The sequence below is a fragment of the Pipistrellus kuhlii genome, unplaced genomic scaffold (genome assembly GCF_014108245.1).
Source record: "Pipistrellus kuhlii isolate mPipKuh1 unplaced genomic scaffold, mPipKuh1.p scaffold_m20_p_23, whole genome shotgun sequence".
NCBI classification, from domain to species: Eukaryota; Metazoa; Chordata; class Mammalia; order Chiroptera; family Vespertilionidae; genus Pipistrellus; species Pipistrellus kuhlii.
This window is the reverse complement of record NW_023425522.1, coordinates 12,060,540-12,073,251: the sequence shown is the minus strand read 5'-3', so window position 1 is coordinate 12,073,251 and position 12,712 is coordinate 12,060,540. Positions and strand designations below refer to the sequence as shown.

Below are 12,712 nucleotides of genomic sequence, written 5' to 3'. Positions count from 1 at the left end.
CACTCCCACAGTTTGGCATGCCAGTGCCCTCCCTGGGGCAGAAGCAGGGAGCTGAGATTAGGGCCTTCCTTGCTCTGCATTCCATTCAGCCCCTGAGGCATCTCAACACCAAGCCACTGCCACTGCTCTGATCGCCCTTGGGCATTCAACAAATACTTGCCAAGCACCTGTGCCAGGGAGTGGAGGTTGGGAGGAAAGCCAGGCTCCTGGCCTCAAGGAGCTTACAGTATAGCAGAAAGGCAGGGATTGTGTCAGTGGGGGATCTTCAAAGGATTCAGCAAGAGCAGGTTGTCATTTTAATGGTCCGAAAGGCTTAGCCATGGGAGGTGAGTGGTTCCTGGAAATGCCTCTCCCTTCTCCACAGAGCTGGACCCGGGCAAACTTAGGGAGGAGGGAGGAGTTCCTCTGGTGAAAACCACAGAAAGTTCAGCTCAGGCAATAAGACCTGCTGGCAGAGGGAAATGGAGAAGAAAACTAATACATGTTGGGCAACTCTGCTGGGCAGGAAACTTGATCTGTTCTCATTTAACCTCTAGGCCAGCCCAGAGAGGGCCTCATTTTATAGACCAGAAAGGGGCATCAATCTGCCCCCACCTGCTAACAGTTACAGCAGTCATGGGGTGGCAGAGTGAGTGTTTTACCAAGTTGCTCCCTCTGCCACTGGGCAGTGTGAAAGCAAAGGTGGGGCAATTGCCCCAACAGGCTGAAGGAAATGTAACATCTGCCTTTGAATTGAGATTCGTTTTCTATAAACACAGGATTGAAGAGCCCGGCCTTTTTGGTCACAGCTTCACCACTGCATGACTGTACAGCAAAGGAAGCCGTATCAGACCATCTCCCCATCCCTTGCTTGCCCAGGACAAGCTGTGATCTGATAGAGCCTCACAGACATGCTGGGGCTTCTGTCCAAAAGTCTGCAGCGTCCCTCAAGATTATTCTGGCCGAACCCCTACCTTCGGGAGCACCTCCTACTGCCAGAGCCCCCACATTCAAGCAGGCACCAGACACTGCTCCCATCAGCCCTCACTGCAGGGTACTCTCGGTGTGCACACCAGCTCTATTTGCATGAGAGGAAAGACACTACTATCATCTTCCTCCAGACAACCTATAAGTGAAAAAGTGCCTGGGTCACTTCCCTTATATAGGCCTAGACACCAAGGCACATTTGCCCAATACTGTCAGCTAACTGACAAAGCAGAACTAAAGCCTTACCTGGCTGGACAAAATTGGGAGGAAGTGGATACATACCTGGTTCCTGTTCGTATTCACATAGTATGACCAATGTTCACCTTCAGGGCGGCTAGTAACACTTAACAGTTCCTATTAAATGTCAGAAAAGCCACCAGAGGATGAGGTTTCTCCCCACAGGTGGTCCAAATAAGGGTAAGCAAAATGGGAGCCAGGTAAAGAAAGGGTGAACATTAGTTCAAGGGAGTGTGAGGCCCTATGAGCGACTGGCTTTGTACAGTCCCTACATGTGCTGCAGCCACTAGGTTTAATATGCAAGGCCTAGCCCTTGTTAGCATCCCATGAAACAAGTGTCAGTCCTCCCATCCACTCGGCACCAGCAGAAACCCCGCCGTGGGTGGATCCTCTCGAGCTGCTGCTCCTGAGTGATGGAGCCAGGGGGATTTTCCAGTCCCTTGGAGAACGCCAGTGGGGTCGGGTGACAGAGGCTGCAGCTGTGACCACACACCTTGCCAAGGGCTGAAGCTGGACCAAGAGCACAGTAAATCCAGGCAGCTGGTCATTAGGCCTAAAATAGCTCCTTTGTGACTGCCTTCAACGACGTGTTTCTGAAAAGTGCTAGAAATTCAGTTTCCTACAGAGTAACTGTTAAAGAAGTTTACGTGTCAGGAGTTTTAAAAATGTGTTTGTTTTTAATGCTTATTTGTACTTATGCATTAAAAGTAACTACAAATGTCTTATTAAAGTTTCACTTTAAATGCACAATTTACCCTCATTTTATTATAAGGAATTGTTACAGAAAATGCAAGTATCAATATTTGAAAAATACATTCCATACACGGACTCCAAAGAAACAATGCTGACAAGCGCCATGGTCTGATACAATGCCATAACCCCACACTGAACAGCACCCCTACGGCTTGAAAGCCAAGGTGATCAACCCAAATGTGTGGCTGCAGTTTCTGCCAGTTACTGCCCTCTCCCTTGGTAACAGCCAACCTATACATGGGCCAAGGACAAGCCATCAGTCAAGCAGTCCACCAACTTGAGACTTCCTAGCTACAGAAAATCAATGTTGTCAATTGTAACAGGTTACTACATTATTTATGCCACACAAAAAAGGAAATATACAGGCAATGATCTTCCAAAAAATGTCTTTAAGGCATCTATGATTACTTCGGGGAATTTAATAAGTGTTTAGTAATATCACATGATCAGCTCTTCACGCTATTTCTCCCACAAAAGGACAATGTGGCTTCCAAACCTCTTTGGAAGTTGTTTCCTCTCCGCCACCCCCTCTCCCCAGCTGGGAGGGGAGCTTTGCTGCTCCAGATTAGGAGGGGCTGGGCTTGCAGTGTCCAGATCTTCCAGGCTCGTCCTGAGAGAAGCAATCCCAGGTCCTGGAAGAACGCTCGTTGCAGGAGCTCCTTCACAGTCTCCATCTGTGAACTCCACGTGGGTCTGTTCGCGGGAGTTACATGTAACTGCTCAGGCTGTCACCTGGGGATGATTTTCCTTTCATGTCTACACATTACATAGTTCAACAGTGTTCGTTCCCTCCAGATTAAAGAAACCTACCTGGAGATCAAAGCTCTCTCTCCCCCCCAAGACTTTCCCTCCACTTCATGCCTATAGATAAGATTAGCACAATACAGTTCAATACAGCAGATGGAGACATGAGTTGGGAGTGGTGGGGATCCCACAAGCACGCCGAGTTCCATGCAGGGACCCCATTCAGGGAGAAGAGTGAGGAAGCTGAACAGGGCGGTCAGAAATGAGGTAGAGGACTAACAGTCACAGGGACCCCACTCTTGGAGAGAACATGGCAGGTGAACTGAGCAGTCTAATCCAGCCTCGACTAAATGGGTAATTGGGGTTGACAATGCACAGGCAACAAACTCCAGATGGAACACATGTTCTAACACATTCAATGAGATACCACTAGAAACGTAACTGAAAGTTAAAAAGTCCTACATGTAGGCACTTAAGTTTGTGCGAAATTTCTGTCTTAGAGGATCATAGCAAGTTAGTTTAGGCATTGGATTCCTATATAGCACATGGTCTGTACCTTCGTCTTTAAAAACAACTGTTAAGAACACACTGTATAATAAATCTGGTGATGAGCACGAGGCAGTTAAAAAGCTAAGTCAGCAGAACAATGTTGATTGATGCAGCAAATTATACTTCAGTAAAGTTTATTCCTGCTATATTCATTTACAATTGGCAACTTTCTAAATGAATAAAATTTAATTTTTGCTACTAGTATTTAGGTTACTAATTAAATTTAACAGGAACAGCCAGGGAGTTCTGTAGCCAAGACTTGCCATCTTGGAGAGCACAAAGGAGACTGAGAGGGGTCAAGTCCCAGCCAGGCAGTGAATGGGACAGGCCCACCAGGCAGCCGCCACTCACGGGACCTGCAGAGCAGAGCCCAGTGACGGCTGGCATGGTCAGGGAGATGTGCTAGTCTGGGGAAAGGTGCTTTTCCTAGGCCTACAAGACTGCCAATGCGGAACTCACAAAATGTTCCCGACTCGCGGCTGCTCCGTACCATAGCTATCCCTAGACTCAACATATTCTAAACATGATTTTAAGTGCAATTAGAGGCAATATTGTTATTGGAATTGGTATGGCAGGGCATGGGAAGGACAGTCAGCCTCATCCCTGACTGAATTCCCATCCTCCTCTCTCCACCATGAATGTTAAAACAAAAAGGACCAACCACCTCAATTCATACCTGGGAGCGTAACTATCTTACTTGACAATTAAAGAATCAAGCCAGCTGTGCCCGCCTCCGTGTGGCCCTCTCAGACCACAGAAGATGGAAACGGAGCGCGTGCCTCACACGGTCACATGTTGGCCAAGACTCGTTTTTCTATAAAAATTCCATATGAAACATGTCAGACTTTTAGTCCCCAACTCTTCTCATTTTCCTTTTAAACATTGTGCACAAGCTCGTATTAACATAGAAAGCATATATATCTTATAAATCACAGAAATATTAAAAAAAAAAGTAGCACTCTGGTTTATCAGTTCATCTTATACACACATTTAGGTAATCGAATGTATAAATCTACAGCAACATAGAGGACATACCACTATCCAAAACAAACAAACAAGCAGACTGTTGCAAAAAATATTTAGTCCCTTTACACATATATCATACTTCATTAATGCAAAATAAAAAAATGTAGTGGTTATTAAATGTCGGAAAAATCAGTATGTATAACAGATTGTTAATCTGAGTATAACTGTGTAACACATGTTGTTCATATCAGAGTTGTCTTTTTTTTATTTTTATTTTTTTAGCAGTGGTAAAAGTTTCTCTCTAAATGTGTACTTTTTAAAAAACTGGCCAAACCCTGAAAAGATGTTTAACACCTCAGGGTTAATATATGTAAAGCAGAGACTAAGGTCCAATTCAACATTCAAGCCAGAGACTTCCAAAACCAGGTCACACACGTTTGGCCAGGGCCCTCAGCTGCGGGTCTTTCGGGGCAGGGTAAGCTACACAGAACTGGCACCTGGGACCAACAGCATTCACAGCACAACTAGGGGCAGTTTCAGCAAGAAGCACTCATGTCAAGGAGATGGGACGTTCCACCTGAGGCTGGAGATCCCCTTCTCATCCCCTGGCCTGTGTGCCTTTGCCCCAAATGGACCTCTGCAGGAGTTTCCCTTTAAGACTTAGTGTGAGCAGAGGTCCAGTCAAAGCTGATCACTAGAATCACGGATGCATGGGTGTATTTTCTGAATATGGATTTTAGAAGTGGAATCACCAATAATGCAGCTATATAAAAAGTGCAGCACAATAAAAGTGCATTTCTCCCACCACTCCTCGGCAGAGCGAGGACTCCACAGACAGGACACAGCAGGATGAGAGGAGAGGGCTCCCAAGAGGTGCCGAGCCCAGACTGCACTGCTGACACCGAGTAGCGTGAATACTGGTAAAGCTCTCAGCTGTTAAGGCCACGGTTTCCCAGCTCTCATTGTGAACCCTGTTTAGAAAGATTTCACCTTTTTAAAAAGGGGTAGCTCACTATAAACACAGCTTAGCTTTATTAAAAAAAAAAAAAAAAAAAGACGTCGGGGCAAGAGGATCCTATAATCTCTATGAAAACACTGTGCAGGAAGGTCCAAGGCCACTTACCCTGGAGTAAGGCCAGCGCTCCTGGAGCAGCCGACCCGTGAGCCACCCAGGCAGGAAGACTTGGTGAGCGCTCCGAGATGGGACACTAGGCTACTGGGTGGGAGGACGGTTCTTGGAAGTGTTCCTGTATGCTGCTAGCAGAATGGGGTCTAATTCCTATCACATTTACCACTTAGGCTGGTGGCCTGGCCCAATTAGTCAGACTCCTAGTGAACTCGGTCACAGTCACACGGACAATCATACAGAGTCACCTGAAATGGGATCTATCACACATGGTCCTTAATCGTTGGCTCCAGTCTGTTGCCGCAGGAAGACGCCGGCCGGCTCCTGCTCTGCAGTCGGCCAGGCGAGCAGAGCAGCTGCTGGGAGAGACTGGGGAGGCGGCCCGGACCCTCCCGGGGGCTCACTAAGAGACCCCGCCCAGAGTCAGTACATCAAAGCAAATGTTGCAAACTCGCACAGGCTTGTTCAGATCAAACTTTATAATGGGAATCTCCTTGGTCGAACATTTATGGCAGAGAAGACGTCCGCAGTGACGACTGTGGAAGCAAAGAAAGACAGTGTGAGGGGGGGACTGAGGAGCAGGGGCAGCCACACTGGCAGCCAAATTCTATCCAAGCACCTTTGTCCATGAAAACAAACTTCCAGCCAATCGTTACGTTACAGTGATTCTGGAGAAGGCTTTCTTTAAAGATCAAGAGAGACTCGGCAACAAACAGCCAAAGAACCAACTCGCTGTCCTGGAAACAGCCCCTCATTCTTGGGAAGCTCATCTTCCGAGAGGCAGTAAGTCGGCTCGGTTCTGCCACAGCAGAAAGCCTGGCAAAGGTGACACAGGCCGGCAGGCTCCCTGGGACTGCGAGCCCAGCACTCACAGGAAAGACACCGGTCCGGATGCCCTGCCCTCCCTGCATCATAGGTGTGTAGTCCTCCCCTTACATCCCTCCTTTGGGTCAAGTTTGCCCAGGAGCGTGCAGGGCCCTGGCAAGGTCATGGCTTATGGAAAAAGGCAGAAGCAGTGACAACAGCAGAAGTCCCCTCACTTCTCTGGTCAGGGGCTCACCAGTGATGTTTGCGAGTCGTGACTCCGAACTTGGCAGTGCACTCGTAGCAGTTGGAGCCGTCACACCAGGGCGGCTCCTTGGACAGCATATCTGTAACACAGGCAGGAGACACTCCTGTCAGACAGCGATGTGCCAGGCAGGATGCGGAGCTCCAGAAGGAGCAGGGAGACAGTACACAACGCACTGCAGAGCAACACTCTGACTGGGTCAGGGAGCCTTCACAGAGGAGCCTATGGAGGGCCAGCACCACCAGGCAGGCTGGGAGAAGGAACTGGTATCCAGGGAGCAAAACTGCAGTGTTTGTGGGAAATGCATGGCTGGAGTGTGAGGCCCAGTGAGGAGAGAGCAGAGACCACAGCTGGAAACACTGGCAGGGACCACATGGTAAGGGGAATGGGGGGGAGACAAAGGCAAGAGAAACTGAGTGCGAAGGATCTGTACAGCTGGTGAGTGGACAGCAGCAGGATGCGAGGGGAGGCGGGGAGCAGGAAGGAGACAGATGAGGGGTTTGGTGTTGGGTTTGCGGAGGCCGTGGAGATTTGGGTTGGGGGTTATAATAGCAATGATGATGAGTATTAACTTAGTGATCACTAGCTGTACGCCAGGCTCTGCCTGAGTGCTGTGTACACAGCAGCCGGAGTGCACAGGGAGAAGCAGCACACGAATCACTCATTGTCAGGCACCTCTACAGCCAGCACTGCATTAGGCTCCTATTCTGAGCTCTTAAAAGGCCAACCAAGTGCAAGCAAACTGTAGACCAGGCATCATAGAAACACAGCTTTAGCACTGGCTCTGCTACAAATTAGATTTGTCACCCTAGGTAAATCACATCAAAATTGATAGCTATTAAATATTTCTTTAAAAAAATAATATATATATATATTATTGATTTCAAAGAGGAAGGAAAAGGGAGAGAGAGAAATATCGATGACGAGAAAGAATCATTGATCAGTTGCCTCCTGCATGCCCCCTACTGGGAATTGAGCCAGCAACCTGGGCATGTGCCCTTACTGGGTACTGAACCCTGACCTCCTGGTTCGTAGGTCGCTGTTCAACCACTGAGCCATGCCAGCTGGGCCACAAATATTTCTGAGCTCAGTTCCCTGCCCACGCCAGGGGGCTAATGAGCCTGTGCTGTGTCCACCGTGGGTGCTGACAGCATTGTGATTCTCTCTGCCTCATCAATGGGGATGGACAAATGTGGAATAATCGAGAGTGAAAAGCTCCTCCTCACAGAAGGAAACAGAAACAGCGGATGGAGAGCGAGTGGGGCTAAAGCAGAAGCAGCTCTGAAGGAGGCAGAGTCTGAATCAGCCCAGGATGAAGGTGCTGATGAGCAGCCAGGACCCAAGGGGAGGGGGACCTGCCTGGAGCTTAGGGAGCTCTGGTAGCAGCAAGGGGAGTGGGAAACCAGCAGGGGCCCCAAGGCGAGCACTGAAAAGAGCCTAACAGTCTCTAACCCTCCCACCATGGCCCAAAGCCCTTCATGGCATTCACACAGAAAAGTCCCGTGCGGTGCCCGGAACGGCTAGCTCAGGAACAAGTCGTTAGAATGCACAGATCCCAATACATCCAGAGTCAGCACTGCGCTGTGCTCGCAGGCCAAGGGCAGGGAGTAGGCCTCTCACCTAACAGTCTGAACAGGAGTTGCTTGGTGGCAACCTGGTAGTTGAAAATGTTGACACCTTGGTTATTATTCACCCCGAGGCGAGCCCCAGATCGGACGATGGCACGGCACAAGTTGGCATTCCCCTTCATGTACGCTAGCAGCAGCACTGGAAGACAAAACACAGTAGGGCTACTTCCCACAGGGCTGGCAGAAGGCAGCTGGGGGTAGGACAGCCCCATGGGTATGAGCAGCCCTGTGGCTAGTGAGACTCTCACCGAGGACCCGGCCCTGAGCCGGGGGACACCAGCGCAGCTCCAGCTTCGGCTGCGAGAACTACAGGGGGTCAGTCCCTGAAGGAAAAGCACACAGTCTCTGCCGCCTTCCCCTGGCATGAAACGCCAGGAGGACAAAGCTCTCTCACACAGTGTAACTCAATCTAAAGACCTGAGAGGCGTGTACACAGGAAAAAGTCCGTGTGGGCAACATATTCCAGAAAGTTCTTTCTCCCCTGGAACCCTTCTTCTGTACAGGAGCAGGCCCAGTGGGAACCGGGCTCTGGCCCGGCATTCCTGCTGGCCCTTTTTACTAACAGTTACAGCTAACAGTAGCTCCCCTTTGCTTATCTTTCCAGACACTTAAATTCTTTCACTTAATTCTCTAAATAATCCAGTCAGATAGGGGTTTTATTTCAAATGAAGAAATGGGCTTGGAGAACTTGCAAAGTTTACCCAGAACCACCTGCTGGACTAGGACAGCGAGGTTCTTAGTCAGGCCTGCTGTGCACTTCAGGGCCTGCCTGCCCATCTCCTGCTCCCAGAAGACGGTGCTCCCTGGAGCTGGTGCTGGGCCCAGTGGCTCACGCCCAGGCCTGGCTCCTCGGAAGCTCAGGCTCACCACTGCCGGCTTAGAAACCCCGTGTGGATCAAGACCAAGAACTCGCCCCAAGGCCAAGGTCTGATGACAAGATGCTCGGTCCCGTGGTACGGTTCAGGACAGCCCTTGGTGATGCATCACTGCCAACGCCATGGAGGCGCTGACTGGCCTGAGGGCAATGAATGGGGCACAGCAGCAGGAAGTGCTCAGCGAGCCCTGCACTGGGAAGGAGAGATTTGGGTTTCATCTTTGTTTCTTTACTTGAAAAATGGGGACACACTATATGTACTGCTTACCTTATAGGATTATTGTGGGTGTTCAACAAGAAAAATGAATGTCAAGATAGATATATATATATATATAGATAGATAGATTGATTTAAAAAACTATGAAAGCTACACAAATTAATATAGCGATTGCTCGTAGCTAGAGCAACAACTTGAGAGAGGCCTACTTTCAAACCCCCTCAATAAGACATCAGCCCTTATCTGCATATAACTTGCTGCTTTCCCAAAGCATGTCAACACACGTCTAGCCCACTTCCTCCTCTGAAGCATCTGTGAGGTGCTTATATTTTATTTCTCTCCAGGCATCTGGGAGCTTAGGTAGGGCCCTCACTGCCTAGATAAGAGGTACATGAGGGCAACAAGAACAGGCGGGCAGGCCTGTTTGGACAAGGGTCTGGCTGTGGAGCACCAGATAGCAGATACACATCATGTGCTGGGCCTGAAGCCAGACACTGCCGTTTATACAGCATGTGTGCCTGGGCTCTCACTGTTCCAGGAAGCAAGGAACACAGGAGGCAGGACACACACACACAGCTCATTACTTACCTGTGTTTCCTTCTGCATCCGGTTTATCGAGAGGATAATCAGGCATGCACTCTAAGAAGAGATCAAAGATGGCCGCTGCATTCTCTTTGCCATATTGTCCCAAAATGTGCAGTGGCGACTGGCCTCTGACAAAGCAAGTTGAAAAGTTAGGTATGTATCTGCCACTGCCTTCACCCAGAAAAGAAATGGGATTTTCTGAACTCTATGATGCTGGACAAATCAAAGGGCATGTAATAGGTCATAAAAGTTTTTCTAGAAAGTATTATGCAAAAAGGAAAATTCCAGAGCACCAAAGCCTGGCCCAGGGCCACAGTGTGACACCAGTGACCGCCAGCTTCAAGGGGCAGCAGAGCACGTGGCGCACTGGCCTCCGCTCTGGAACTCGCACACTCACCTCAGGTTAAAGCCTTCGGCATCCACGTTGCACTCAGTCAGGAGGACCCGGATGTTGTTGAGCCGACCGTGCATGACAGCAAGATGAAGAGCTAGGGAATAGAGCTTCTTACTGTGCAAGCCGAGAAGCACACACAGGAAATCTGGACTGCTCCTCACCCTCACAAACCTTGCTCTAAAAGGAACGCAGATAGAGCAGCCATGGTCCACTCACATCCTTTCCAGTATTTACCACCCAAGAATGAGCCATAAATGCAACCTTACAAGACTTTGCTTTTTGCTTCCACAGTTACCCCAAAATGAGCTTTAATGGTTTCAGAGGAAGCCACTTCTGGCTTTAGGGGTTACCATTCGGATCGCAGGCTGCCCAGAGCCTGGACAGTGGCATGCTGGATGCCCGGCTCAGAGCCTTCCCTACCATGCTCTGCTCTATGACAGCCAGCCTCTCTGAGGGGGAGCAGACCCACAAGCACGTGCACCTCCACCCCTAGAATGGAGGGCTTGCTAACGGCACTCAGCACTGGACAAAGGGGAAAGACTGGGAATTACCATTATTTCCATTCTCATCCACAGCGGCAAAGTCCACTCCGTTCTCCAAGAGGACCGAGCAGATGGTGGGCAGGTCCTGCTGGGCAGCGAGATGGAGGGCGGTCTGGCGGTGCTTGGTTAATTCGTTCACTTTGGCTCCTGCAAGAAGCTGATGAAGTTGATTACATGAGCGGCTTCTATGCCACAACCAACCAAGATCCCACTCAAGGGGGGCAAGCCTGCCTGACTCTGACATCCACGGAGTCTGTCCTGCTAGCAAAGCTGGGAGCAAAGGGCCTCACAAACACTCAAGGCATAAGCCAGCAAAACCTGCCCCAAGGACAAACAGACAATCATCAAAATGTTAAAAAGGCATTCCTGCCCTAATCGGTTTGGCTCAGTGGATAGAGCGTCGGCCTGTGGACTGAAAGGTCCCAGGTTCGATTCTGGTCAAGGGCATGTACTTGGTTGCGGGCACATTCCTAGTAGGAGCTGTGCAGGAGGCTGCTGATTGATGTTTCTCTCTCATCGATGTTTCAAACTCTCTATCCCTCACCCTTCCTCTCTGTAAAAAAATCAATATAAAAAAAATATATAAATATATATATTTTAAAAAGGCATTCCTTATGTCACAGACATTTCTACTTGTAAACATCAGTACATAAAATAACAGAAGACTGCAATGAATGTTCACTATTAAGGATGTCCATTATTTAAAAAAGTGAAACCAGACTGCAAAAGGATTTAGTTATGAAATGACAATATAGCCTGGCTGGCATGGCTCAGTGGTTGAGTGTTGACCTACAAATCAGGAGGTCACGGTTCGATTCCCAGTCAGGGCCCAGTGTATGAAGTGCAGGAGACAGCCAACCAGTGATTCTCTCTCATCACTGATGTTTCTATATCTCCCTCTTCCTGCCTCTCTGAAATCAATTAAAAAATATTTTTTAAATAAATAAAATATTAGAATATTTAAATAAAAAAGTCAAATTAGGAGGCAGTATGATAGCATTATCCATTTGGGGAGAGAAAAAAATATATATACATTCACACATAAACATAGAAACTGAAAGTGTTTAAAAACATATATACCAGCCGAAACTGGTTTGGCTCAGTTGAAAGAGCATCAGCTTGCGGACTGAGAGGTCCCGGGTTCGCGAGGTTGCGGAGAAAAAGGAACCCTTGTGCACTGCTGGTGGGAATGCAGACTGGTGCAACCACTGTGGAGAACAGTGTGGAGTTTCCTCAAAAAACTGAAAATGGAACTCCCATTTGACCCAATAATCCCACTCCTAGGAATATATCCCAAGAAACTAGAAACACCAATCAGAAAGGATATATGCACCCCTATGTTCATAGCAGCACAATCTACAATAGCCAGAATCTGGAAACAGCCTAGTTGCCCGTCAGCTGATGATTGGATCCAAAAACTATGGTACATCTACACAATGGAATACTATGCTGCCATAAAAAAGAATGAATTCTCATCATTTGCAGCAACCTGGATGGAATTGGAGAACATCATGCTGAGTGAAATAAGCCAATCAATGAAAGAGAAACACCACATGACCTCACTCATTTGTGGATGATAAAGAACATTATAAACTGATGAATCAAGAGACAGATGTAGAGACAGTAAAGCAACAGGCAGACTGTCAAATTACAGTGGGGAGGGGAGGAAGATCTGGGGGAGATAATAGATCAACCGAAGGACTTGTGTACATGCATATAAGTACAACCAATGGACATAAAACTCTGGGGAGGGAGGGTATGTATGGGAGGGAGGGTATGTATGTAAGGGAAGGATGGGGGCAAAAAGAAAAAATCAATAAAATATATTTTAAAAAAAAAGAGGTCCCGGGTTCGATTCCGGTCAAGGGCATGTACATCGATTGCGGGCACATCCCCGGTGGGGGGGGTGTGGGAGGCAGCTGGTCAATGTTCTTCTCTCATCGATGTTTCTAGCTCTCTATCCCTCTCCCTTCCTCTCTGCAAAAAACAAAACAAAAAACAAACAAAAAAACACAATAAAATATTAAAAAAAATATATATATACACACACACACACACACAC

The 12,712-nt window shown here is 48.2% G+C and overlaps 1 protein-coding gene across 9 annotated transcripts in view; it reads right to left on the bottom strand.

Moving 5' to 3' along the window:
* Positions 1-1,948: 1,948 nt before the first annotated feature.
* The window catches only part of ANKFY1 (ankyrin repeat and FYVE domain containing 1), a 63,156-nt gene continuing 52,392 nt past the window's right edge, over positions 1,949-12,712 (bottom strand). For 7 of the 9 annotated variants that reach the window (XM_036452325.2, XM_036452326.2, XM_045586667.1 and 4 more), the window contains 6 exons: positions 10,660-10,807; positions 10,112-10,202; positions 9,718-9,842; positions 8,031-8,177; positions 6,402-6,492; positions 1,949-5,877 (listed from right to left, as the gene is read on the bottom strand). In XM_036452325.2, coding sequence (XP_036308218.1) covers positions 5,745-5,877; positions 6,402-6,492; positions 8,031-8,177; positions 9,718-9,842; positions 10,112-10,202; positions 10,660-10,807 — 735 coding nt within the window. In that variant the 3' untranslated portion in view covers positions 1,949-5,744. The remainder of the gene's footprint in view (positions 5,878-6,401; positions 6,493-8,030; positions 8,178-9,717; positions 9,843-10,111; positions 10,203-10,659; positions 10,808-12,712) is intronic. The other 2 variants (XR_004990447.2, XM_036452328.2) reach the window with 2 other exon arrangements.